This window comes from Mustela nigripes, chromosome 8 (genome assembly GCF_022355385.1).
Source record: "Mustela nigripes isolate SB6536 chromosome 8, MUSNIG.SB6536, whole genome shotgun sequence".
Taxonomy (NCBI): Eukaryota; Metazoa; Chordata; class Mammalia; order Carnivora; family Mustelidae; genus Mustela; species Mustela nigripes.
This window is the reverse complement of record NC_081564.1, coordinates 36,797,824-36,824,080: the sequence shown is the minus strand read 5'-3', so window position 1 is coordinate 36,824,080 and position 26,257 is coordinate 36,797,824. Positions and strand designations below refer to the sequence as shown.

The 26,257-nt window shown below is 48.7% G+C and overlaps 1 protein-coding gene across 2 annotated transcripts in view; it reads right to left on the bottom strand.

Annotated features, from left to right (window-relative positions):
- L3MBTL4 (L3MBTL histone methyl-lysine binding protein 4) overlaps window positions 1–26,257 on the bottom strand; it is a 453,622-nt gene that overhangs the window by 4,694 nt on the left and 422,671 nt on the right. For both annotated transcript variants that reach the window (XM_059409232.1, XM_059409233.1), the window contains 2 exons: window positions 9,949–10,118; window positions 497–559 (listed from right to left, as the gene is read on the bottom strand). In XM_059409232.1, coding sequence (XP_059265215.1) covers window positions 497–559; window positions 9,949–10,118 — 233 coding nt within the window. The remainder of the gene's footprint in view (window positions 1–496; window positions 560–9,948; window positions 10,119–26,257) is intronic.

The following is a 26,257-nucleotide window of genomic DNA, read 5'->3' as shown; positions in this document are numbered from 1 at the left end:
CATGGAGTAGGAAACAGAAACCCCACAGAAGGGCTCTTTGGCTTCTCTGTATTCCTATTGAAGCAGGTATAGAGCAGGGACACACAGGACGGTCCCACTGTCACCCTGGGGTAGACAAATTCCCTCTCCTCCCTGGGCACAGGCTCCTTGCAGGACCCCTCCTGCCCACAGTGAAGCCTGAAGTCATCACAGCAGAGCCGGGACAGCACCCATAAGGGTTGCCTGACGTGTTCATTTATTCTTCCCCCAAAGAGTTTATTTCTCGAGCAGGCCCCATGCGCCAGGCACCAGAATGTTTTGTGACAACGCAGAGTTCAGCACAGGCAGGACAAGGACAGAGGCTGACCCTTCGGGGCCCGACTGCCCTGCTGGGCTCTGTCCCTCCCCAAGCCCTCTCTGTGGCCCACCAGCTGCTCTCAGTTATGCTCAAGTCAATGAAAACAAAGCTCTTCAGGGACCAGACTATGGAAAGACATATAATTTTTGCATTTCTTACCTCTTTCTTGAAGCACTTGGCATGTTCCTCGCAGCCCAGGAGAGACTGTACAAATTCAGCCACCTACGGTGCAAGATGAAAAGCCTGATTTACAACACACACCTGAAATAATTTCTTGGGTTGTAGTAACTCAACATTTGAGTAAAATATATTGCAAATCCCTCAAACTCTTGGGGACTGAAATAGGAACTATCAAGGCCCATTAGCCTGTGCCAGCTCAACAATCAGCCCAGCCCCAGTCTCTTCTGGCCTCTTACTGCCCAGATGACCTACACAGGGTTACTGTTGTGATGGCAATGACAGTCTCCATGGATGCCGTGCCAGCATTCTGGAATCTTCTCTCATCTGATCCTCATGTCCTCCCTGTGGAGTTAGGGAAGGTAGGAGGGCATGGCCCAAGAGTAGCAGTCTCCACAGTGATTGCCGGAGAAAAGGACTGGGCACCTGGCCCTTCAGTGACTCTGAGGCCCCATCTGAGTCTCACAGGGACTCCAGGGACCTCTGCTGACCAAATTCCCTCACCAGTGACAATCAAGCTGAAGCCCAAGGAGGCTCAATGACTCTCTGAAGGTCACGCATGGCCGGGAAGTGCCAGGGATGGTTCTGCAACTCAGGGTTACAGCCTCCAGACCAGGAGTTCTGGAGAATCACCTCTGTAGCTTCATTTCCTACTCTTTCCCCGCCTCCCTCCCCAGCCACACACAAGGCCCAGGTTCCTTCTAATTAGAGAGACCAGAGCACCACCTGGCTGGAAGAGCAGGAAGCCATGAGTGTCCCAGCGATGCTTCTAGGGAGCCGAGTGAACAAATGTGATAAAGCGTACTCTCAAAGACCAATGACAAGGGGAGTCCGGCCCCTTTTGGCAAGGTCCGGCATGGCTGCGGCACAGAGGAAAGGCAACCCAGGAGGCAGCAATGACAAAACCTGGGAGATGATGTTTTTAAGAGCAACTGTCTTCACGCGCTGTGTCTTGTGCCAGCTGAGCAGGGAGCACGCGAACCTTCTCCCCCCTCTCTGAAGGAGAAGGCCCCCGGGAAGGCAGGGAGTGCAGGCCCTGGTATCAACATGTTCTACGATCCAAGAGGCCTGGGAGTCCCCGGCTCCCTGCAGGGAGAGGACAGCGGACACTCACCCTCCCCACACTTGGCAGAAGAGAGCCCTGCGGCCTCGGCTGATCTCCGGATTCCAAAGCGGCCAAGAACCAACATCCGCAGCGCGAACCCGGACCCTGCCCCCTGCATGCACACCCCTGATTCACAGCTATATTGGATACGAGGATTCCAGAACTACTTTTTAGGGGCTGTCAGCATGTCGGTGTTTGCTTTCCTCACCTCGGATGCTGCAAGTCTGTTTATCATGAGTCATTACAGTCATCCTTCCAAAGTGCAGGATGATGAGAATTTAAAAAAAAAAAAAAGAAAGAAAAAAGAAAATCTTCCCAAACCACACAAAGGCATCCTTGAGCCTGGGAGCACCTGGGAGGCATTAGTGCTTCGAGGGGCTTCGCCCAAGTGCCTGGTGCTCTTCTGATGAGGTACCTGATTTGCTCTTTTCAGGTGGCTGAAATCATGGAGCTGAGGAAGGCGTGGGAACACTGTTGGTCAAGTTGTGGAGACACGTAACTGGGGCGGGTGACAGCAGGAGCTCCAGAGAGCTTCTAAGGCCTGGGACACTAGGAGGGGGGTGCTGTCCCCTTGCTCCCGAGGCTGCTCTCTGGCCAGGGACCCCCCCACCCCCTCCTCAGCTCCTGCTGGGCGAGGCCCCTGCTGGGCGCTGGGAAGCGGGACCCGTGAGCAGGTCAGGTGGGAACTTCCAACGCGTTTATGGTTTGATCAGAGGTAGGAGGATAAAGGGAAAATGGCACGTAAGGCTGCCTTACTCATCACACTGATACATGCTCTCAGATGTGCTAAGTCCTAGAAGAGGCGAAAAGACTATGGGCTTCTAGCAGGGATAGATGGCATTTCAGACGGGAACCCAGGAAAGCGATCACAAGGGAGATGGAGGCTGAGACAGGCACTGTTGGGTGACATGTTTCCACTGGGGGCGATTTGGGGGGTTGGCGAGTGGAGACCTTCTCAGCACAGAGCGTCTGGGCAAAGCCATAAGCAGGACGCATGACACATACGGCATCGGCATGGAGGAGTCCCGTGTGGCTAGAACTGTGGAGCAGAAGGGGAGCTGTGGAAAAAGACGGGGGTGAGGGGGTCGCCATGTGGTTTCCTGGTATGGGCAGCAAGAAGCCCTGGAGGGGCTGTTCTCTCTCTTGGCCGCACCCTGGAATCCCCTCAACAGCTTTACACAGGTATGACAGTGAGGCTCAGGCCACAGGGACGCCGAAGTCACGAGGCTGGATCTGGTCCATGTGCTGGGCATGCATTTCTAGACACCCCAGGTGATGCTCACGTGCAGGCAGTCCTGAGAACGCGGCACGAAAGAGCTTGAGAGGTGATCTAGCAGCGTCGGGGGGTACCGGGTAGGACGTCACTAGGAGACACCTGCAGCTGTCTGGTGGGGGGCCCCAGGGCCTGGACACTGCATGGGGCAGAGCTCAGAGCTGGAGGCAGGAGGCACTGCAAGTCCAATCCTGAGACCTGCCCACAGGCTGGGTGTGGGACAAAAGGAATCAGAGCAGAGCCCAAGAGAACTGCTGGAGGGCTGGCGTGTCGGGCGCTACTGACTGGCGTGGGCTGAGCACTCTTTGCCGCGGGGCATCCTGGGTGTCGCAGTCTGTTTTGCAGCCACACTGGCCTCCATTTGCCATGTGCCACTTGCACCCTCACCCCCCTGTTGTGACAACCAAAAACGTGTCCAGTTGTTGCGCATGTCTTCCTGGTCCAAAGCCACTGCTCTACAGGCAGGTTTTCCTGAGATGGCTCTTTCACAGGACAAGAGGCTGAATGTCACAGCAGGAAAATTAGAAGTAAAAAAAGCAGGACTAGGAATTAGCAGAAGACATACATTTTGTCATAGCTCAATCAGCTCCTGTGGGAAAGCCAAGCCAGAAACGAGGAGCCCGGATTCCCCACAAGGAGAAGAGCTTTAGGAGAGAGTCTTTTTAAAATACACATTTCAGAAACTTCCATTTGCAGCAAAAGTGGTGTGTGTTGCTTTGATGGTCTGCTGGGTTAAAATATCCTTTTCTGGGCACACAGGAAAGAACCACATTTCCTCTCCTGTTAGCCAACGAGTCACTGTCCATGTGGAGGTAGACAGGATTTTTAACAGGAATAATGAACCTGTCAGAGCGGAAGTGAAGCATCACTGGGGAGTCGGGTGGCCCCCAGCAGGGCCCCAGGCGCAGCCCCTCCCTGTCCCACCTCCCTCAGACAGCAAGCCTCATCTCCATTGCTGAACCACTGGCCGGAAATCTTCTGCTTCTTTGGAAAAAGGTTCTGGGTCTATTCAGTCTGTCCTTTTCCAAAGTCAAAAACAAGTTCCATGGAATCTACTGAGGTTGACTTTTCTGACCAGAATTTAAAAATATCTAAAGGCCTTGATCATTATTCAGTCTCATTATTCAGTATTGTTAGTATTTATTCTGTGTAAGAATAAATTATATTTTGAGGTTTAATAGAAAGCCCATTTTGCTAAATATTTTAAATGGAAAGTGGTGAGCTCGAACATAGCATAGAGTAGTACTATCAGAAAGCTTGCCTTTCTTCCTCCTCTTAAAAATCTGTTTATCTGGGGCGCCTGGGTGGCTCAGTGGGTTAAGGCCTCTGCCTTTGGCTCGGATCATGATCCCAGAGTCCGGGGATCAAGCCCCACATCGGGCTCTTCGCTCAGCAAGGAGTCTGCTTCCTCCTCTCTCTCTGCTTGCCTCTCTGCCTACTTGTAATCTCTGCCTGTCAAATAAATAAATAAAAAATCTTTAAAAAAAATCTGTTTATCTCTCCAAGTCTGTGGTAAATGTGAACTGTTCAGATGGGCATGAGCTCTAGGAAGCAGGAAGCTACCATCTGTTTGCCCGCACCCAAGATGGATATGTGGATGTGTCTGCTGGTCTCAGGTGATGGCACCTTTGTTGGGGTCTGGGGGCGGCCAACTTCTGCCTTGGCTCCCAGCAGCACAGCTGGTGTGGAGGCTGCCTGATGCCCGGTTCCCTGAGTTCTCAGGAGTGGGGTGTCCCACAGCAAAAGCCCCAGCTTTGTCTTGGAAAACCACTGAGGAGGTTAATCCTGGGGATGACACAGCACTTTGGAAAGACTAAGAACAATGACCCTGTGCCAACTCTTGAATGAGCCCATTACTTTTCCCAACTTACTTCCCCCAGCGACCTACTTTTCCTGGCATCCTCTCGGAGCTCAGCAGGCCTGTTTGCTTCCATGGGGTTGCTGTGCCCTTAAATCTTTCCGAACGGTGGTGTTCTCGATCTTGCTGAGCCTGGAGCTGTGTGCCTGATTGCCCTGGCTCCAAGTCCACTGGGGACTATGTTTCCAGCCTGGGTCTCATTTTTTAACAGTGGAATTTGTTATCTGCCCTTTCTTAAGGGCCCACTTGTATAAGGCTGCTATGCTTAGTTAGCAGTATCCTGAATTTTTCAAAACACTCCCTCCTGTGTAAAGATTGCTTTTAAAGCAGCTGCCATCTTTTAAAGTTAATGGACATTTGGGGAGAACTTGGTTGAGGCTCTGGCAATTTATACGTGCTGCTTTAAAAAGGATTTCTGATCATAAGGAGTAAAAGCACCCATATGTGCCCTGAGCATACATGAGCCACACCTGTGGCTCTAACATACAACCCGCAGCCTCCTGTCCTCACGCGCCCATACACACCTGGTGGGAGGGTACCACATGCCTGTGCATACCTGCAGGAGGGTACCATGTGCCCACACACCTGGTAGGTACCATGTGCCTGTGCACACCTGGCAGGAGGGTACCACATGCCCGTGCACACCTGTGGGAGGGTACCAGATAAAATCCACCTCCCCGTTGATTCAATCACACATTTCTCACACACCTACTCTGGGCAAGATACTCTACTATAATGACATAAAGAGATATAGTTAGTTCCTACTCTGTAGTGCTTACACTCTTTTACAGAACATTTCCATGGCCCAGGGTACGAAATACACTTCACCCTGACCACGACTGGAGTGTTTGCCCACACCCACACATTTCTAACAAAGGTTTCGCAAAATAATCACCCTTACTACAGATACGGTCTTTCCTTTCATCATGTCTTTCACTCTAGAACCACAACATCGACTTCACAGCCTACCTGTGCTTTGAAAATCACTGCTCCAATCGAATTAGCCTAAAAGAGTGAGAAGCCAGCTCCCATGCTCTGGGCAAGTTTAGGATGGCCCTGAGCAGGCTTTTCTTCCCAAGTAACAGAATGCAGAGAGCAGGTCTCCCTCCCAGGCCAGGAGAGTAGACAAAAGGCAACGTTTTTGCTCTTCATCTTTGGCTGCAGACAGACTCCTGCCTTGAGTCTCCCTGAATGGCACTTAATGCAAGGACGCACAAGTCCATTTTCAATGTATCCTGTCTTGGGCTCTTGTGGCTCCTCTCCAATACTTTGCCTAATGAGAACAAAACACAGAAGAACAGCAACCACCTTGGTCTCCTCTTGTCCTGCACAGCCTTTTCAAATCCTTGCTGCCCTAGTCCCATTTTTAATATGACATCTAAAATAGTCACAAACTCTATTGTTGGTACTCACTGGAATGCCCCCTAAGCAAACCCCCATCTGAGGGCTGCCTTATCTTCAAAGATACAAACAGAGTCACCACAAAGCCCATAGTCTCATCCCATCCAAGATTCTTGAGGGGCCTATGTTGGTTCCAAGAAATGTGCCACAAGAGTGTGAGAATACAGAAAGAAATTTAGGAAATGCTCCTTGTTCTCAAGAGCATCTAGATAGGGAGACTTCAAGACTATGATATATTAACTTGAGGGAATAAGCCACACTTTCTCTGGAATGCATCCTTGAAGGAAGTCATGGTTATGGAAGCATCACGACAGGGTTGCTTATGAAGACAGCCTCAGGGATGATGTTCTTATTTATAATCTAGAATATTCTAAGGCCTCTTTCAGCAATAAAGGGCTGAGGTTCCATGTGTATCCACTACACAGAACTCAGGGACTGTGACCTTGCTGCCTAATAGTCCTTAATGGTGCACTCAGTGTCCCCCACAGTGAGCACCTCCTCGACCCATGGAGATCTGCAGCATGATCACCACTATCTTTCATCACCCCCAAGCCCTCGATTTCCTGCAGTGCCAGGCTTGGGACTCATCAAATCAGAAGCCCCCTACACTTCCTTGTCACTGCTTAATGCTCCTAAAACAGAGGTTCTGCTTTTTTTGGATGATGGTCCTCTTGAGACATTAATAAAAGGCCTGGCCCTTCTCTTAAGGCAAGAAATACACACATTTTCCACATTTTTTCCAAATCCGTGGAAATCTAGTTCCGCAGCCCCAGCCAGGAGCCCTGTGCTACATCTGGCCTGTGCCCTGCTGAATGGGACACTTGCCACCTGCCTCCTGCTGACACATCTCTGTTGTGGACTCTCTCTCCAACTGTGGTCCCCTCTCTGTCCTCAGCAGCTCTCCTTGGACAGCCGTGTCCTTGGTGAAGGCTCACTCAGCTCCTCCATCCATTAGTGACATCCCAGGCGGTATTTCTGCCCTGGGAACAGGTGTTGTGCATTCACTGCTGCGACATCATCTGCAGGGCCCTCTCCCTCAAGATGTCCCACAGGAAATTCACCATCTTCTCCTCCTGGCCCCAAACTGGGCTCTTTCCTCCAAAGTTTCATTCTGTTTGGTGGCACCACTAGTTCCCCTTTCTTCCAGATGCATGCTCTTGCTCGTATAGCATCGCCCTGGGTCCCAAACTGCGTGGTGCTGAGACTGCGCATGGAGTCATGTTTGGCTCATTTCTGCTCTTCATCTTCAGTGTCTGAGCTGTTTCACTGTGTTGTGTTCTTTCAGCTTGAAGACGGCTGCCGACCTCGACTTCGGGGGGTTCTTCTGGCAGCGCCCAGCACAGACCTGGATGACTCCACACCGGGAATGTGGCAGTGCTCCCCCGCTGGTCCCCGCCCTCTGCCTCCTCTCACATGTACTCCTCCACAGACGGTGTCACTCTCCTCCCCTCGAAGCACCATTTGCACAGGAGACTTTCTGTGAGCGCCTCACGTGGCTCGTGCTGCCGGCTGATGGACACGCACGCCGGTGTCCAGCCTCACACCCGGTGCACCTTTCCCATCCTGGGGCACTTCTGTCTGTGCCCCAGGGTGCGTGGCTCTGCCTGTGGGGCCCTGTGGGGTGCTGGCTTAGTCTCTAGGTGCCTTGACTTCCCTAACTGTAAAAAGGGCAAAACAAAAGAGTGCTTGCCTTACTCTCAGTATATTAACAATGTTCATTGTCATTATCAACGTTAGTAAGAGATGTGCCAGACATCTGCCATCCGTGTATCCACCATACCCACTTCCAGATGACCTTCTATTTTTCCCTTTGACTGGAATGGCCGCCCTTCTTTGCTCTGCTTGGACGTGTCCATGATGCCCTTGTCACGCAACATCATTCAACAAACATTCCTGGGTTATCTACTAAGTGCCAGGTGCAGAGAGTAGTTCTCCAGATACATGCCAAGTGAGTGAAATAAGGTCTCTCCTCATCTGGTGAGGGGCAGATGAGCGAGTGTAGGTCAGTGACGGAAGACTCTCTGAGGAGATGGGAGCACCGAGAGGCTTCTGCCAGAGGGGAGTGTCGTGCTAATGGCCAGAACTGGTCGTTGGCAGAGCAGGAAGGGCCACCTGAGGCCGGGGTAGCAACTGTGCCAGTGTGAGGACCCCATGCAGGGACTTTAGCCCAGGGTGGGAAGCCCATGGGGGGCATGGTGGGAGGTAGGGCTGGAAAGGCAGAAAGGACTGCCCATGCAGGTCCTAAGGCATGCCAAGGACTTTGTCTGGGGAGCTTGGGATTCTGTGCAGGTAGGCAGAGACACCCCCAGAGGTCTGTGTCTCTACCTTGTCCATCCACTCTCAGGACTCAGCTGCTCTGTGCACAGAGGGCTGCGGCTGAATTCAGGTGGCTGCCTCCCCCAAGACATCTTTCTAAGCATGATGGTGATGATGCAAGGGAAGAGAAGCCACTGTCAGTCTAACTTAAAAGTTAGCAGAACCTTGAGTGAATGGTTTGAAAGTCAGGAACAAATGACTTGCCCCTGAGCTCCCCATAATGTGCCTGCTGTTCAAAGGCCAAAGCCGCACATGACTGGACTACAGACACATCAGGACTTAGTTCAGTTGGCTTGGTCATGAAGCCACTTCATGCTCTGTAGACTGGTCAGAATTCCTCAGCGAGGGGCAGGGACAGACCTGGGATCACATTTCATCACCACGGGTATATTCAGCCAAGGCTCCGTGACCAGGACTCCGGGGGCACTTGGACAGAGTGCAAGGAGAGGTGGAGCCGCGGGGTGTGCTGACGGAAGGGTGTCAGCCCTTGTTGCTCTGGGCAAGGAGGGCTGGGCAGGGCGATCCACCAGGCAGATTCTGTGAGGGGCCGGCGAAGAGGGGGACAGAGCAGGCTTGCCCCGAACCTCCAGCTCAGCATGGCCTTTGTCACCTGCTCCTGGTCCCAGGCTGGAAAGGAAGGCCTGAACCAACATGAAGTCAAGCTGACTGCGAAAAGTGCTCAATGAACATTTTGTGACTAATTTAACTCCAGCTCCGCTGTTACCTGTCCTCTCAGTGACCCAGGGTTTTCCTTCATTTAAAAAAATTAATTAAGGCCTGACTAGTGGAAATAATACCTTTATCAAAAGAAATGTCCAAGAGTGTATTCCTTAAAAGAAAACTGCTTTATATATGCAGCATTTCTATAGCATTAGAGCAAATAATGGGACTTACCTGGTCCTTATTAAAAACCAACACTGTAAGGCATGGTGGTATTAAAGTTCGATCCATTTTCCCATGGGTTCAGCATCTTATGCTGTGTTGCACTCTGATTCACTTTAAAGACAAACCTAAGGTGAACTGTTCATCTGTGGCTTCAAGTGGACAAACCCGGCCCAGAGCCGCGTCGTAATGAGAAGCAGTTTGTCCTCTGGAGCCCTGCAGAAACAACCCCCCACCCCCACCCCGGGGAGGTGCTCCTCAGACAAGATGCTGCTTAGGGCAGGGGCTGCCTGGAGGCAAGTTTAAGATGCTTACACACGTGTGCTTCCCCAGAGTGAATCTGTGACGTGGGACCAGAGGCTTGGGCTGCTCTACCGAAAGTGGTGCTGGGCCGATGGTGACAGAGAGCAGAGGTGGTTCTGGGGTACCAGTGGGCATTGGGGGCCAAAACCAACTGGGCTGTCCTATTTCCCTCAAAATCAGCCTGTCCTTCTCCCTAATGTGTGGATCTAAAATTTGATGCCATGGATTTTGTGCCTAAGAAAAATTCCCCGCAGCTGGGCCCAGTCCTTCCAGCGCCCCAGAGCTGCCCCGCTCACCTCATCCACTGTCCATCGGGCCACCTCGCTGGCCTGGATGTTGGCCACGCCCGGGAGGAGCTTGCAGTGCTGCTCCCTGCCGAGGGGAAGGTCCCGGAAGGGGTGCGCCGACACTGAGGACATGAAGATGGACTGGTGCAGCGCCTGCTGTGTCTGCTCAGCCGAGTATTCTGGAAGAGAGACAGGGTGGGTCAAACACACGCATGGGGCCAATTAGGGAGTAACACCTAGGTCAGCCCCTCTTCCCAGGGGCCAGGATAGGACAGGTGCACACTCAGCAGGGACCCTGGTGTTCCAGTCCCTTGGCATCGCTGCCAGGAGGCATCCCCAAGCACAGGACACGCCACTGTTCTGTTTCAAAGCAACTGTCAGGAGAAACAGATGTTATATAAGGCCCAGGATGACTCCGGCTATTTGCGAAGCAAGGTCAAATAATCTCTGGGAGACATTGTTTGATGCCAACCAAGAGCTAGCCTGTCACTGCCACTGGCTTTTCTCCCTCCAGATCAGAGGTCAGAGGAAGCACAGAGCCTTGAGAACGTGGCTGTTAAGCAGATTGGCCCACCGACCCATCTGGGACATGAGTGGCCACAAAGGACAACTTCTTCCTTGAAGCTGCTTCATATGCCTCCAAAGGCACAATGAGTTCAGGTCCACATCTGGCTTCACAGGTCCCCTGGGGGACACTGATGTGGAATGCAGCACAGGGTCTCTTTGGGAATGTGGGTGGCAGCTGCTGAGCTAGTTCCCACCGAGACATGATGACCTCCCAGGACTTGCAGGAAGCAGCTGCAGCTGAGATGTGACTGTCCCGACATTGGAACTCTTAAATGGATACTCTTTTCAGAGCAAGAGCTCTGAATGAGCTCTGGTTCTAAGACCTGGAGGGCAGTGGCTACTTGCTGGCTCAGGATTGGCTGCTCTCACTAAGGGGTAATGCCTCCCTCCTGCCTCTTACTTGTCCCTGGGCATACGGAACTGGTTTTCCACCCTCCAGAGTGACTTGACTCTTAAGTTATATCCCAACATTGAGATGGAGCCAGAGATCTGAATTTAATTCCCTAGTTATTTTGCTTTGAATGTATAAATGGATAAGGAACAAAAACATTACAAAGATTTCAGAGAAAACCCAACTCATGCCTTTGTACTGTCATTTTTTTAAGATGCTTTCAACACACATGAACAAAATAAAGCAATTGCTATTCTAAAATACTTTGAGAAGAAAAGACCATAAAAAATTGTTTTGAGCCTTCTAGAAGTCTACCTTTCCCAGTGCAAATGACAAGGAAGCAGTAGCCACATAATTTAAACTCTATTATGATGGTTTATGTTTTACTAACAGAGCCTGAAAAGCTATTATGCAAATATTTCTGTATAGTTTTCAGTAGGTTAGGCTGACCTGCACCTGGCATGGTCGCACGGTCACCGGCACGCTCGTAATCAGAGGTTCCAAACCAGGATGAAGCCCATTCATCACCACCCTGAGTGCTGGGTGCAGACATCCTGCATATTTACTGATGCTTGCTGTCTGCACAGATAGAGAGACAGCAAAATTGCGGCCTTCTCCCAAATTCTTATGCTCCAGTTGCAAGCAGCAGCAAATTCATCTCTAAATGCTGATTGTCCAACACTGACCTTTTTAGTATGTAAATAGGTTATCTCCCTCCGTGTAGATCAGCCAACAGTATGCAGAGCTGATGGTTTGGAAGCAGAACTTCACATCTTCTCGGAAAAGCCAGCATGTTTACAGATGTGACTGTTCCTTAATGAAGGTGTCAGGTTGGACAAGGAGCATGTACAAAACCAGCCCTGATGACCCAGGGGGCAGAAGTGTCCCTAGTGTCTGAGGTCAAGGCCGCAGAGTCAAGACCTCCCAGGGCTCTCCTGGGCAATGAGGAGTTAACCCTATCTGCTCAGAGGGAGTCAGACCTGAGTCTTTATTCTGAAAATGAATCGCTTTTTGGTTATTTTTTGCTGAAATAACGTGGACGTAAAAACAAAAAAAAAAATCACATCTGTATCTCAAACCCATGTCCTGGGTAAACCAATCACGTACTGTTTCCGAATTGTATAGGACTCTAAAAGGACACCGTTAACGAGTCTTATGTTTTGGAAGTACAGAGATGTGAAGGGACGGTGAATAGATTTCTGTGATGTACAAATAAAGGCCAAAGGCATTAAAATTGTCAAAGAACGACTGTGCTCCCCAGCAAGAACATTTTCCACACTGTAATTCTGGAAGCAGAATTACACTTCCTTGAATGCCAAGGGGTCCACCTGGAAATCTGTCTAAGGTGTGCTTATACCAGCACCGAACAGCACTGGGGGTCCTCAGTACCCTACTTCTCAGGACTCCGGGCCCTCGAATATGGGGCCTGTGGGTCAATTCAATGAACAAGGTGGCCTTCAGCTCAGGTGGGGACCTTGAGCTGTGTGCTGCCTGCTTAAACACACAAGGCTTTATGCTGTCTCTAGTTTTTGAATTCAGTTAACTGTGTTCCTATTTAAATCAAACTATCTGCTTGAAGGGAGGTGAAAGCCAGGTTTCTCGAAGGATGGACAGAACTTAATGGAGAATAAGTTCTATATGACAAAGTGAGTCCTCCCATGGCAGGCAGGAAAGGTCTGATGCCAGTGTGCTGGGTGAATAGTCCCCTGCCTGGCTTTGAGTTCTCATGGGTATAAAGACTCTTGTCTGTTTACCTACAACCTCATGTTTTGGGGAATGACTGCCAGAACTAGTTACATCCCAAGCACAAATAGTATTTACACTATTATTAACTCTATAAAATGAGATGGGAAGCCTGAAAGGTGAGTATTTGGGCTCAGAAAGACATGAAATTAGGTTAGGGAGGGAGTCTGAGAGCAGGAATTTGGAATAACCAGTCTGCCAACTCGAAGGTGGGACTGGAGTCAAGAACATGTACCATCTAGAGCTGGCGGGAGGGGAAGGAGAATGCGAATGAGGACACAGTGTGGTCCCCAGCATATCCGAACCATCCATTAAAGGGTAAGGGCTACTCTAAATTTGACTGTAAGTTCCTTGAGGTCAGGATTGATGCCCTGTGGAGGGATATCCATTTTTCAAAGTTAACACCATGGAAGACTAATTTTCTAGCAGTAACAGGAAAGAGGGAATGGATTTTGGAGAGCATTTTGTGGTGGTTTGTCTTGCCTTTTTTTGTATCATTTACCAGGTCCAACTACTTCCAAAGCTGATGATTTTGGGGTGAGATCCTCATGTCTGGCTGAGAGAATGCTAGGATGGGTCTTGTGTCAGAGGACTGTGGCAATGGGGGAAGGGTAGGGTCCACACCAGCTCGCCTACTCATGAGTCCCGGTGCCTACGCAGTTGCTGAGTGACTTAGCCTCCATATATCAAGGTGTTTGAAGGAGGGTAATCATAATACATCCCACTGAATTGTCAGCATTACAACAGCTCCTGGGACATGATAAGTGTTCAATATATGTTAGGGATTACGTTACTGTTACAAATATTATAAAAGAGACAGGCTCAAAACAGAGTTGTATGTGCTCAGCCCCACATCAGCAAACCCAGACTTAATACCTAGCCTAGCTGTAGTTTCAGCCCCTCCCAGGAATGTAATCTCAGCCAGTCAGTCTGGAATTTCCTGGTGAGCATTGTGAGGTAATCTGACTGCTGGATCCCTGCCATCCCCCAAACAAAGGTGACCAAAACAACCCATTCTTTGCTTGTCCCTGTCCCCTTCTGCCTGAAAAATCTACTTTGTACAGTTCCTTGGAACTCCTCTCTGATATGGGAAACAAAGGCAGAAAAAAAATTATTAAATTTCCTTACTACCTAGATCCCCCCTGACAAGTTCTTAAAATAGGCAGGGTAACATTCCTCTAGGGACTCAACTACTTCAAAGTTAATACTTTGCTAAGGTCAAAGGGCAATCCTAGCCCAAAACCATGACCCCCACCCCCCACCCAGGATCCTATAAGTATAAAAATGTATAAAATTCATGTATAAAAATTTCTTTGGAAACTTCCTTTATCTCTAAACCCCCCCAAGATAAGTTTTGGCAATCATTCCCCCAAGCATATGGTCCACCAATATACATCTGAAGGGTTTCCTGACTAAGGTTTTGTTAGAGAATAACAAATGACATTTTCCCTACAATCGCTAGACCCTTTATAGTTCTGGAAAGCTTGCTTCCACAATTCCTTAGAGGCTTACACTATCCCTAACGCCCTCATAACTGGAAAGTATATAATGGGCCACTCCTCACAACCCCACTGCAGCTCCTTCTGCCCACGGGTCCTGTCCCCGTGCTTTAATAAAATCACCTTTGCACAAAGATGTCTCAAGAATTCTTTCTTGGCCGTCGACTTCAAACCCTAACATCTTTCCTACATCACTTTCTATCTGCTAGAGAGGATGTTGTTCAATTCATGAATCATTGAAGAAAGCCAATGAGATCTTTAAAATTTAAAGTTGAATTTTATTTTTTAACATAAGATGCAAAGATATTTTAACTTCTAATGGAATGTTTGGACATAGAAGATTTCCGAAGCCAGTGTGGCTGAATATGCCTAAAACCTGTGAAAGCTAAAATACAGACTGAACCTCAAGGGCTTCAGGCCATGTTCAGCTTGCACACCCAAGTGGTCCCAGAATGACAGTGTCGGGGTCACAAAAGTTGTCTGCCAAATCTTAGTGGGAGGAAAGGAGCGTGGGAGCCACGGCCACTGCCGACGCCGGCTAGGGCATCTTGCCCGGGCACACCGGTGCCAATGTGCAGGAACCGAGTCATGCCGCTAAAATACATTCAGCCTGCCAGCTTTCAAATTATGTGGCTCTTGACAGACTTTTAAAATGTGGGGTGATTTGCATCATTTTAAATTCTGTGCATAAAATAGGCTTTTGAAAATATCCACTTAAAAATCTGCATACATTTTTATGAAATGCGAACACACGGATTTTAACTTTTTACCAAGCCCAGCACAGCTCACGTCATATTAGATACTCCCTAAATGGTTGCTAATAAATTAAAAAGCAGAAGCCTGTGATGAAGGTATATACTGTCTTCAGAAACTATTATCAAGTGAGAAGAATCAGATCATTTGTCTTGGGGCTCTTTGAGTAAACAGAGGCTTCTGGATTCAAAAGGATGTCCACCATGAACACAGGACAGAAGGGGGCTTCCTAACTGGGTGACTTATGTACTTCATCCACGAGGCCCAGCATTCAGCCCCAGTATCCCCCTAACACAGCTGAGGGATATGGGATGCTTCCCAGTTACACTGCAGCAAGTTGTTTCTACCCTCTCCCCTAAAAGTCAGCCAAGAAAATTCAGCCTGTGAAAGCAGCCCCCCTACTAGAGGTTTTAATATTTTAATTAGTCAAAATGCCTTTTGGGTCAGAAAGTGAAATGCATGTGTAATCCCGGCTTTGCCTCTAACATCAACGTGTGAATGACAATAAAGAAAGCTATCCCTACACTTAAGATGTCTTTCCCCTTCCAGAAAACACTGAGCATGTAGTACTTGTCACCTAGGTGGTTTGCTGTTTCTAGAACAGTTTGGTCGTAACAAGTTTTTGGATATTATTTTTCTCTCACTGGGTGTTTCTTTCGGGCTTTATGAATTTAAAAAATATATTATGGTATGTTTACTGATTTTGGCCCAGGCACTGTGAGATCTGGAGCACTCACTAGTTTCTGCAGCCAGCACATTCAGCTGCGTGTCCAGCTCTAGGGGAGGGGAGGCCCTAACTAGAATACTAGGAGACTTGGTCTGGTACTTGGATCATATCCATTCAGCAGCACTCAGAGAGGAGGAAATAAATAGTTCCATCTCCAAAAATAGTCAGTCAATGCCCTTCTTGCAGAGGCAACAAGTTGCTGGAATCCAGCAGACTCTCTGATGGGACAGGAGTCTCCACGGCAAGTGCCATCTCCTCTGAAAGGGGAAACCCTAGCTGGGCACAGACAGGCCCTCTGCTCCAAGTCCACGGGGATAGCCAGACCTGCCCAGTTGTGGAGGCTGTGGGACTCAGGCCTGCCTCTTGGGTGTCACGACCAGACAGATGCAGGACATGGTATGAGCACAGTCAGCTTCCCCATCCTACAGACTTCAACAAAATCTGAAGGATTTTGAGAGGAAAAGATTTTAATTCATTTGCAAATAACATGAAAGTAGGTCCCTGATTTCTTCTCTGCCCCTCTCGTTCTCCCAGCTTCGGCTCCTCTCCCACAAAGGGAAAAAAATCCTTTATGGAAATGTTCTTTAAAAATATGGTTGTTTCTTCACAAAGGCGCGCACAACAAAACTGAAGCAAGTGAGTCATAAATGGTAACCAGAGGCTGCACGGCTGGGCCTCGAGTTATTTTTAATCCCACTAACTACAGAGACCCATTTCACAAGCAACCCTCTCTTCAATGAAAGGGGTAGCAATTCTGCTGTGTTCTCTGCTCTAAAGAGAAGAAAATAAAAAATAAAATGGCAATGAGTCCCAGTATGCTGTTATGTTTTTTCTTGCTTACTGTATACCGTGACAATCACTGTCAGACTTTCCTCAATTTACCCATCACTTCCCGAGGAGTTATTCTGCTTGCAGCCTTGTGCCCCAGTAGTGGCTTCTGCTGGGGAAGTGTGGAAAGGCTCAGGATGGGCTTTGCACTTGGCAACATTGTTTCTTCTCAGGATCCCCTGGTTTCAGGTCTTTGTTCTTAAGGGGCTTGGGGTGTCAGTTCTTTCTCTTTTTCAAGATTTTATTTATTTATTTGATAGAGATCACAAGTATAGGCAGAGAGGCAGGCAGCGAGAGAGGGGGAAACAGGCTCCCTGCTGAGCAGAGAGCCTGATCCCAGGACACTGGGATCATGACCCGAGCCCAAGGCAGAGGCTTAATTCACTGAGCCATACAGGAGCCCGGGGGCAGGGGGCACAGTCATTTCTATACTACCTCATCTTCTCTTGATTTGACCAGGCTGAACTCACTCAGTCCCTCCTCATTTTTAATTCTTTACCCCTCAGTCTCCTCAAAACAAAAAGAAACCCAGAGCAAGAGGAACCCAAACAGCATCCGGGAGATGAGACAACCACACAACATCTGCATTCAAGAATATACCTGAATAGGAGGTCAGTTTCTAGCAGGCCCTCTGCCCACTGCCGGTTTGCACCCCTAACTTCTTCTCTTAGCAAATGGGGTGATTTGCTGTCCCATGCTCCGTTTTTTTTGTAACGTTATTATTTAGAACCCATACATTTGATCTGCAGAGTGCTTTATGATCGTGGTTCTTCATCTTTTGTCTTTCCTCATCACAAACCTGTTTTTTCTGCACTGATTTTATATGAATGTGGGAGATGAAGCAATAGAAATGTCTGGGACTTCCCAGGGGGCCAATCAATAGAATCAGAAGCTGAATGAAGAATGCTGCATGTTCTAGATCTGTGTAGTAGCCACAAAGCAGCCACTGGCCACACGTGGCCCTGGACTACGTGCGATGTGGATAGTACAACCTGAGATGTGCTGTGAGTGAATGACGTGTCCTGGATTTTGATTACTTTTACCAAAAAAAATTATATATGTATATAAATATATAAAATGTAAAATATGCCTTTACACTTTTAAATCTTGATTTACATGTGAAATGATATTTTGTATATATTGGGTTAAATAAAGTGCCAATCAATGAACTCTTCTTGTTTCTTTTGTTATTTTAAGCGTGGCTGCTAGATAACTTGGAGCTCGCAGGCCGCTAGCGTATTTCCACTGGACAGTGCCGTGTGGAAGAGTGCAGAGTTGTGGCATCTGGGCCATGTGCGGCGAGTCCAGGGGGTTGACTAGAGTCCACAGGACTCCTTGTGCTACCGCTCCGGGTGGCCTGCACGACCCCAGCCACTGCAAGCCTGAGGATGGAGGAAGACAGAAGACTGGAGACTAGAGACTGCCCTCCTGGGTGGGGAAGTGCTGCTGGAAAGGCGGCCTGAGCTCGCATCCTGGCTCCACAGTCAACTGGCCGGATGCCGGAGTTGTGCACTGGTACACTGGTCTGACACACAGAGGATGCTCATTGTCTCCACAGTTGGTAAATAAATGACTGAAGGAAGAAATGCATGTATTGGGTAAGTAGGAACTAACTTCATTTACTACAAATGCAAAGAATGGTGGCTTTCAAAACCAGATCAGGAACCACTCAGATTTCAAGCCACTTTCTCTAAAAGTTTGGCCGTACACCCCCAGATCACTAAATTCTTAAGGATCCTGTGGTAACTCATCTCCTCTCTTTCCTCCCTGGTGAATGGGTCCTAGGGGGAGGATGGACACAGAGCTTTGAAGTTTCTAGACTTCCTATTGCCATATTCTGAGAGTCCTCGATTGTCACAGAAAAGCCCAGCCTCCTCTGAGACCTCATTTTTGGGCTTTATAATTCATCACCTCCGTTCGGAGCCAACTGGCCTTCGCTCCTCAGCCTTGCTCCCTTAGTGAAAACCCAGTGCCCCAGCTCACGGTCCCTGGTCCTCCAGGCCTGCCTTCCCTGTGAGCAGGTGCCACCACACTGGCCTGTCCCCTTGACACCCCTCCTGCCTGTCCTCATTGTCAATATCTCTGAAGACCGAGAAGCAGCGCTCCTCACGGGCGGCCATCCAGCCCCACAGCCCACTGCTGGCCTTCTTCCCTACTGACTGAGCGTCTCCTCGCAGCTCCTACTCAGCAAGCACCCAAACTGTATCCACCCTCTGCTAGACACTGCAGTCTTCCATTTCTCCCCCGCACGGCTTCTCTTCCCCAGCCCCGCCATAGGAACTCAAGGCTGCGCCTCCTTCAGTGGCTTCCACATCTCCTCCGGTCCTCAGCTGGCTCCTCCAGCCCCTCAATGGCTGGCCCGTGGGACACAGCCCTCCTGGCTTCTCTTGGCCTTGCTGCCTTCACAAAGGCGCCTTCGACCAGTTTATAGCCAAACACAACTGGATCCTGATGGGACAAGTCATTTCACAAGCAGGGGAAGTGGCGAGCAATACTAACTCCCTATAATGAGACTCAGTCCCCCCGCCTATGACAGGATTCAGCTGCCAGCTTTTATTCCCGAGGGCAGGGTTTTCGCTCCTCCTTTTGATCCTAGAGCAGGAAACTCTCTTGTAAGGGGTCTCCAATGCCAGGAGTCTACCCGTCAGTTCCCAGACACTTAGGATTCCCTGCACGGAGGTCCTCAGGCCTCCTCACTGTCCTCAGCCCTCAACAAGGGGTGTCCTGCCTGGTCAGGGCCTCTCCCTCACCGCCCGCACCACTTGCTACCCTATACAGAGACTGTTTGCTCTGCCGTCCTGATTCGTGGAGTATAAACTCAAGGGCAGTCCTTTCCGCTTCCTCCTTGCATCCCCGCGGGCGGCACCGATCTGACACATGGTACAGCGGAGTCCAGGTGCTTCCTACCTGATGGGAGCGCTGAGCCGTCTGAGGAATTGTACCGCAGAGACAAATAACGCGGTGGCAAATGCTAACTCGCTCTGTGCCAGGGAAAACAATGAGTTTCCATCCCGTGGGCTCTCGTTTGCCAAATAGACTCATTACTGAAAAGGCTGAGAATTGTTTGTGATATGGAATCTAACTAACATCTCAATTTTGATACTTGAGAAGCAGATACCCCCTGGTTTCGTTTCAACGAAAATGCAGAGAAATCCATATTAACTTTTGGTATGTTAGTCAACCAGTAAAAGATTTCAGTGCAGCATATTTTTTGATGGTGAAAGGGTGACCTTTTCATTTAGTATCTGCTTCACACAGCTTGGGACATCATTAATTAACTCCTTTTGATTGAATACTACAACTCAATCGCTCAGCATGTGTTTTTTTTTTTTTTTTTTTTTTTATTCTCTGCAAGACCATTTCCTTTCACTTGCAGACGTGAGACCATAATTAAAGGAACACTGGTGCCAACTTGACCAAGAAATGGAGTCTCTCTTCTCAAATTGCCCCCCTACCACCTGTCCACTTCCTATCCCTGCTCACTGCGTGCAGTCACAAGAGCGCACCCTATTTGAGCGGACACTGGCAAGTCTGAAATGCCCTGCCCTGCTTAGACCTGTGTCACTGTGGCACAGGAGAAAACAGAACGGAGCGTGAGGAACAGCTTAATTGCCCTCTTAATCCCAGCTGTGGATGGTGGTTCGGGATTGGAAGGAGGCCGGTGGATTTGCGTTGAGGGCATGGTAGGGGGGCACCTAGGGTGGCAGTATGTGGGGCCAGTGTCAGAGCCCAGGCCTGTGAGTGTGCCGGGCTCCTAACTCCCTCGGCTGTTTCTCATCTCCGGTAATGTAGGGGTGGGGAGCAACGAGTGAGCTAATACATCATAAACCTGAAAATCTTACACAACCCACCTCCAGGGGGGGGAAGACCACTTTGTCCTTTCTCTCTGTGCTTTCTCTCTGTGCCACCGCCCCCACCCCCGACCCGCAGCGTACTAGCGTGGCCCCTGACACAGGGCAGGTGCTCAAGGGCTGTTTGCTGATATACAGGCAGCAGGACAGGCAGAAATCCTGAGGAGGGAGGATGATCAGTGTTGACTGATGGAAAGCCTGAGGCTCCCCACTGTGTTCGTGCCCTCAGGGAACACCTCATTGGCTTTTGCCTCCTTCTCTGCACTGCCCCATTCCTAACCTCTGGACTGCTGGAGCAAGGAGTCCTTGGGTGCCCAACCTCAGGGAAATCTCGGGTCAAACAGTTCCTGAGGACTCCACGGTGGCCAGGCTCGCGGTGAAGCCCAGCCAGCCCAGGGCAGGGCACTGTGCACACCAGCCGGGAGCTCTCCATCGGGATGGCAAAATGGCACCCGAAGGGATGGGCTCCAGAGCTGCCAGTGCCACGGGGGAGAGGGGTGGCTTCAGAGCCCTCTGCTGGCACCAGTCTGGACTTGGAGTGAGCTGGGAACCAAGAGCACACTCGTTTGCTGGTTGCCTCTTACTGACGGCTTTATTTTCTCCACCTGACCTCGTGGGGGTAGTGCTATTAGCTCTCGAGGGTCTCAAACACCGTGGGGAACTTGGCAAAAGATATTCAGCAGGCAATGGCAGGGGTGGGATGCCAACCCCAGAGCCCACCACAGCAGGGGCACTCCTTTCCTCCAATCCCTTGAAAGAAGTTTCCTTCTGTCACTGCCTCCGGATTTCTGTATAAAGTGTTAAGAGGCGAAAGTGACATTTTGGGGAGGCAGGGATTGTGGGGCCTGATCATTCTGGGGAAGACAGAGGTGCCTCTCCTTTTTAAGGAAAGCCTTATAAAGTGCTGAGTGCTGCACCACTAAGACAACAGATCTCCAGACAGATCTTTGGGAGTATTGCCAGACTTATCTCAAAATAAACATGTTTTCAGAGACTCTACCTGGAAACTGTGTAGACCTGATCAAAGAAGCACTCTGAGCCTTGGAGAGGACAGCTTAGCAGAAGGGAGAAGACAGCAGCCCCCAGTGCATGAGCCCAGGGGCCCACCCACTTTGACTGGGGAATTCAGCACTGCTGCTCATCCTTTCCCGTCTCTGGCAAGAAAAGCTGCCTCCTTCCTTGGCAAGGAGCTCGACACAGACGCTCCCTCCAAAGCAGTGCCAAGGGCTCCCCTCATGGAGGTGCTGACGTGTTCACAGAATCAGAGAAATCAGCCTATGTCGTGGGGGTGCTCGGAGGTCCAAGTGATGGGTCTGTGTGTCTTGGAAGTCGGCCTGTTTTCACAGGCTTCTGTGCTCCATCCACCCTGTGGAGGAGCTGTTCTTTTTCGCAAATGGTCCTGGGGGAACTCTTCCAGCCTGGGACAGCCCCAAAGGCCCAGCAGTTTCCATTCTGAGGCACGTTCCCTCGCCTGTCTTCTGCTCTGGGAGAGGGAGGCACTTGGCAGAAGCCAGCTTGCCCATTGTGAATCCACCCTGAGCGCTCTCTCTTAGGTGTTCCTGTGATCCTTTCTTTCGTTGAAAACACATCAAAACACATCGACACATTAGTTTGTGGGCTTCTTTTCACATTTCCCTTCTGGGCAAATTCAATGAGGAAGCAGCTCAGGGGATGTTTCCTTTTTTTGGGAGTTGTATGTATTTCCAGTGTATTCCCTGCTTTCAGGGAGGCAAGTCCCAACGGTGCCCCCAGGAGAGGCTGCTGCTTGTGTGGTCCTTGTTCCGGTTCCCTCGTAAATACTGAGACGAGGGCCAGAGAGGCAGAAATCCCTGGCAGCAGCTGTTCGTGAAGTATGGCTCGTGTTCGCGCCCACACCATACTTCCCTACTACTTGGCTTTCCGGTGAACCCCTCCTGCCCGTGTTCCTGTTTTTTCCTATATTCACAGAGCATGTGTATTTTCCCACGCACTGTGGCAGAAACCGCCCTCGCCCCCTTTGGGTCCTCACCCTCCTTGGCCCCAGGCTCACATGTCGATTCGAGATGGCACAGTGGACCCTGAACACTGGAAGACATACGGGTGGAGCAGAAAATAATTTTAAGGCTAGTTCTCCTAGTTATAAGAAGAAATTAATAAGCTTGGTATTATATAGACTTCAGCCTTTTCCTTCAAAATTATTAGAAGTATGAAAAGAAACACTATACCAGCAATTAAGAAAATCAACTTATTCTGGAGAAGCAAAAAATATGTAATAACCTTTTATTCATTACATGATTCAAGTGTTGTCAGAAACTGGGGTTTAAGCCCCATATAAGCTGTTCCATTCCGTCATTTATGTTCTGTCCCGAAATGAACCTCACTTGATGCCAATATGCGCAGATAATACATCTGACTTTTTCTAATTTATTAGCCTCAAGAAAACAGAAAGCTTTTACTGTTCTCACATTGTGTGTGTGTGTGTGTGTGTGTGTGTGTGTATGTGTGTGTGTGTGTGTGTGTGTTGGAAAGAAGCAAAAGGAAAAGAACTCCAAACATTTGGCTGGCATGAATAAGTACCTGGCACAAGTTAAAAACAAATCAGGAAGCAAAGAGATAATGAAGGAACCAGATCTGCCACTACAGTCTGCATTTCAACCTCCTTTTACAAATCGGGAGGCCAGCCTACGGAGACATCCACTTCCATCTGGGCAACACCTGTGCGTCCTTTTTCCCATGCAGATTGCCCACTCCCCCTGCACCTTGGTCCTGCTCCTGCTGCCCTGACCATTGCACATTTTCCCAACACACCCCTTGAGTGCCAGCCTAGAGCAATGTGCTCTCTTCCTTCGGGGTGGGGGGTTGGTTCTTTGTGCTGTGCAGAAGTGATTTCCCAGATCCACCAAGCTGTGGACACAGTCGGAGGTTATTTCTTGATGATGTGTTAGCACAGGAGCCAAGAACATTTAGTCTGAACCAGGGTCTCTGTCACCTGAAATTCACATTGTCCAGTCAGAATTCCATGCAGAAGCACGGAACCAGAGGACCCACCAACCGAACCATTCAGGAGCCTGGGCTGTATAGTGTCTCTCAGACGTCATGGAAAATGTCATGGAAAATGTCCACCACAGAGCCAGTGGGCACGCCTCTAGAAAATACAGGCTGAAAAATATGTTCTTTGCAGAAAGTAACCAGGATAAATTATAGCTCAGAAGAGTCAAGTTTATGAACCTATTGTATTTACAGGGTATTTGAGGCAGATGCCTAGTTGACACATTCATAATACTTTGCAGAATGACAGTCTAATTTCCATTTTTAAAAAGTGCACAAGATTGGATCAAAGCTGTCACATTTATCACAGGCATACCTAGAGGGACAGGAATGTGGTGGGATAAGAGATAGTATGATTTATCCTGAATTGATTTATTGACTTATTTCCCATGTATGTGAACATAAAAAATGATATAGAATTTTAAAATTTTACTTTTTATGTATTTAAGTCATAAAAAATAAGACTACTAGTAAATGCTGAGTAACTATTTCGGGGTAACTTCTAGGTAACTATTTCAAACCTGTCATAGTATGAAATTCAAGTAACAACAGTGGGGCAACTGAGGAAAATAGGCGGAGGGCCCCATTGCCTCAGTGACAAGGTGACAATTTCCTTGGATCTTTCACGTCTGTGTGTGGAAATATGAGAGACTCACAGGACTTGGTTACAGGAGCCTCGTGACAAATGTGGCCCATCTCACAAAGAAACAGCCTGTTGTTCATGAAGGCCTTCTTTCCAGCATGGAGGCAATGCTTGCCCTGCACTGATACAGGGAAACCGCTTTCTCAAGTAAATGATACTTGCCTACAAAACTACGCTTTGGACCTCTGTCAAAAATGCAAATGCCTTTGGAATCAGTAATTTTCTCTAAAAGGTTTTTTTCCTCTTGAAGATCTTGTGGAAGTGCTGTCACTCAAAGAGATAATGTTATGTCTGAAGGACTGAGCTGAATGCTCTGGGATTACTCCGTCACAAGATACCTTCATCTCTGTTAATAAGTTAAGAGAATAAGGTGGTAACACTAACACCACAAACAATCACAGAATCCTGTTCTTATTTATCAACCACACAAGGTAAGCTGCTAATACCTGGGAGCTTGTGTGGGTGGGGTTTAAAAACAGCATAAAAGAAGGAGAGCATTGTGATGCAGCCTGGGTTTGAGGGAGACTGACTCAGGGAGGCTGTCACCACACTCTCACAACCCTGTCTGTTGAAAGGTGTGATATTTAGGGACATTCTGCAGAGCTTCTAATAAACCATTTGAAAGAGAAAACACTGAGAACAAGATGGGATGGTGGCAGAAGAGAGCGGCGGGGATGGAATATGTGCCTGAAATAAATGAGAAACAACAAGTTTCTGAGGCGAGAAGATCCCTCCTGCCTCCCCAGTAACCTCGGATTTTCAGGCAATGAGACTGCCCCACCACTCTGCAGTCTTCCTTTTGGGCTGATGTCCTCATACTCAATATACTTCAATTACACAGTGAGGCTGTATTGTGTCAAATTTTGTTCTCACTGGGGAATAGCAAAATCATCTGGAACTCTCTTCTAAGGCCCCGTACATTTATGAGGCCATAGCAGGGTCATTTGGGGGAAAATGCCAGGATAAATCATCGTGGCTACATTTCTGAAGTGTGACAAGGCTACGGAAGCCCATCATTGAGCTGTGCCTTATTCTAGAACACTCCCCGCTCAAATCTCCTGTTACAACTTGTATGCACTGCCAAGAAATGGTTTCTCTTCAGTCATTTTTATGACTTCCTCTTTTTAGAGGTTTCCAGTATTTTCTTCAAAACTGAAGATGTTGAGGTGTCTGGGTGGCTCAGTGGGTTAAGCCTCTGCCTCTAGTTCAGGTCATGATCCCAGGGTTCTGGGATCGAGCCCCACAATGGGTTCTCTAATCTGCGGGTAGCCTGCTTCCTCCTGACCTCCTGCCTGCCTCTCTGCCTACTTGTGATCTCTCTCTCTGTCAAATAAATAAAATCTCTAAAAACAACAACAAAAACCTGAAGATGTTAAGAAGTGAATACAACTCCAAGGAAAACGTTACATGTATTTAGTTATGTCACTGTAACAATGCAAAAAATTCTTGATAGAACTGAATATTTGGGGAAAAAGGGCCTTTCAAAATATTTCAGAGGCTATTACATTTTAGATTTTGAATAGAAAAGGGAGACTTCTGGGTAGCCCCCCCATCCCTCATTTTCATTTATTATTCTTTCAAAGGCAGCTAATGCTGCTTATGTTCCCATTTCTTTCTTGGTGAGAAAATTAATGGATATGCTAAAAAAATTTGCATGCAGAGTGAACCTGAACCTTGTTTCTGAATTATTTTTGGACTTTGGTCCTGAATCATGGATAATGATCTAGGTGACTTCAGGAGAATTTTCTCAGAGGGGGTTAAAAGCTGACAGGTGTAGATGACTGGTCAGAGTCCTATCAGTCAATTATAGGTAGGGAAATGGAAAACAGCAGCTTGGGCCTCAAACTGGGCTTCTTAACAAATAGGAAACATCATTCTTAACTTTTCCTTTCTGAGATCTCCAGATAATAGCACTATGGGAAGGAGGAACAATTTAATGAAAGCTTTTACCTGCTGGCTGAAACTAAACAGCCTATTTATAAACGGCTCTGAAATTCAAGTAGAAAGCTCTTACCTACTCAAAGTTCAAATGAGAACACAAGGCAAAGGAGTGAAGACACCAAGGCAAAGCACATGGGCTGGGCCGCCAAGTATGTAACATTGAACCAAAAACGAGCGTGCGACAGGTGACTCTGGGAGAATCAGTGGGCAACCAGAAGACCGGCCTTCGTTAAGGCTGATCCGAAATGGCCTTCGAGGGAAGCTACTGTTGCAGGTGGAGAATATTTTATTAAATACTGTGTAAACTGTTCTGCTCCTTCTGTTCCCAGCGCTAAAATCCTGGCCTTT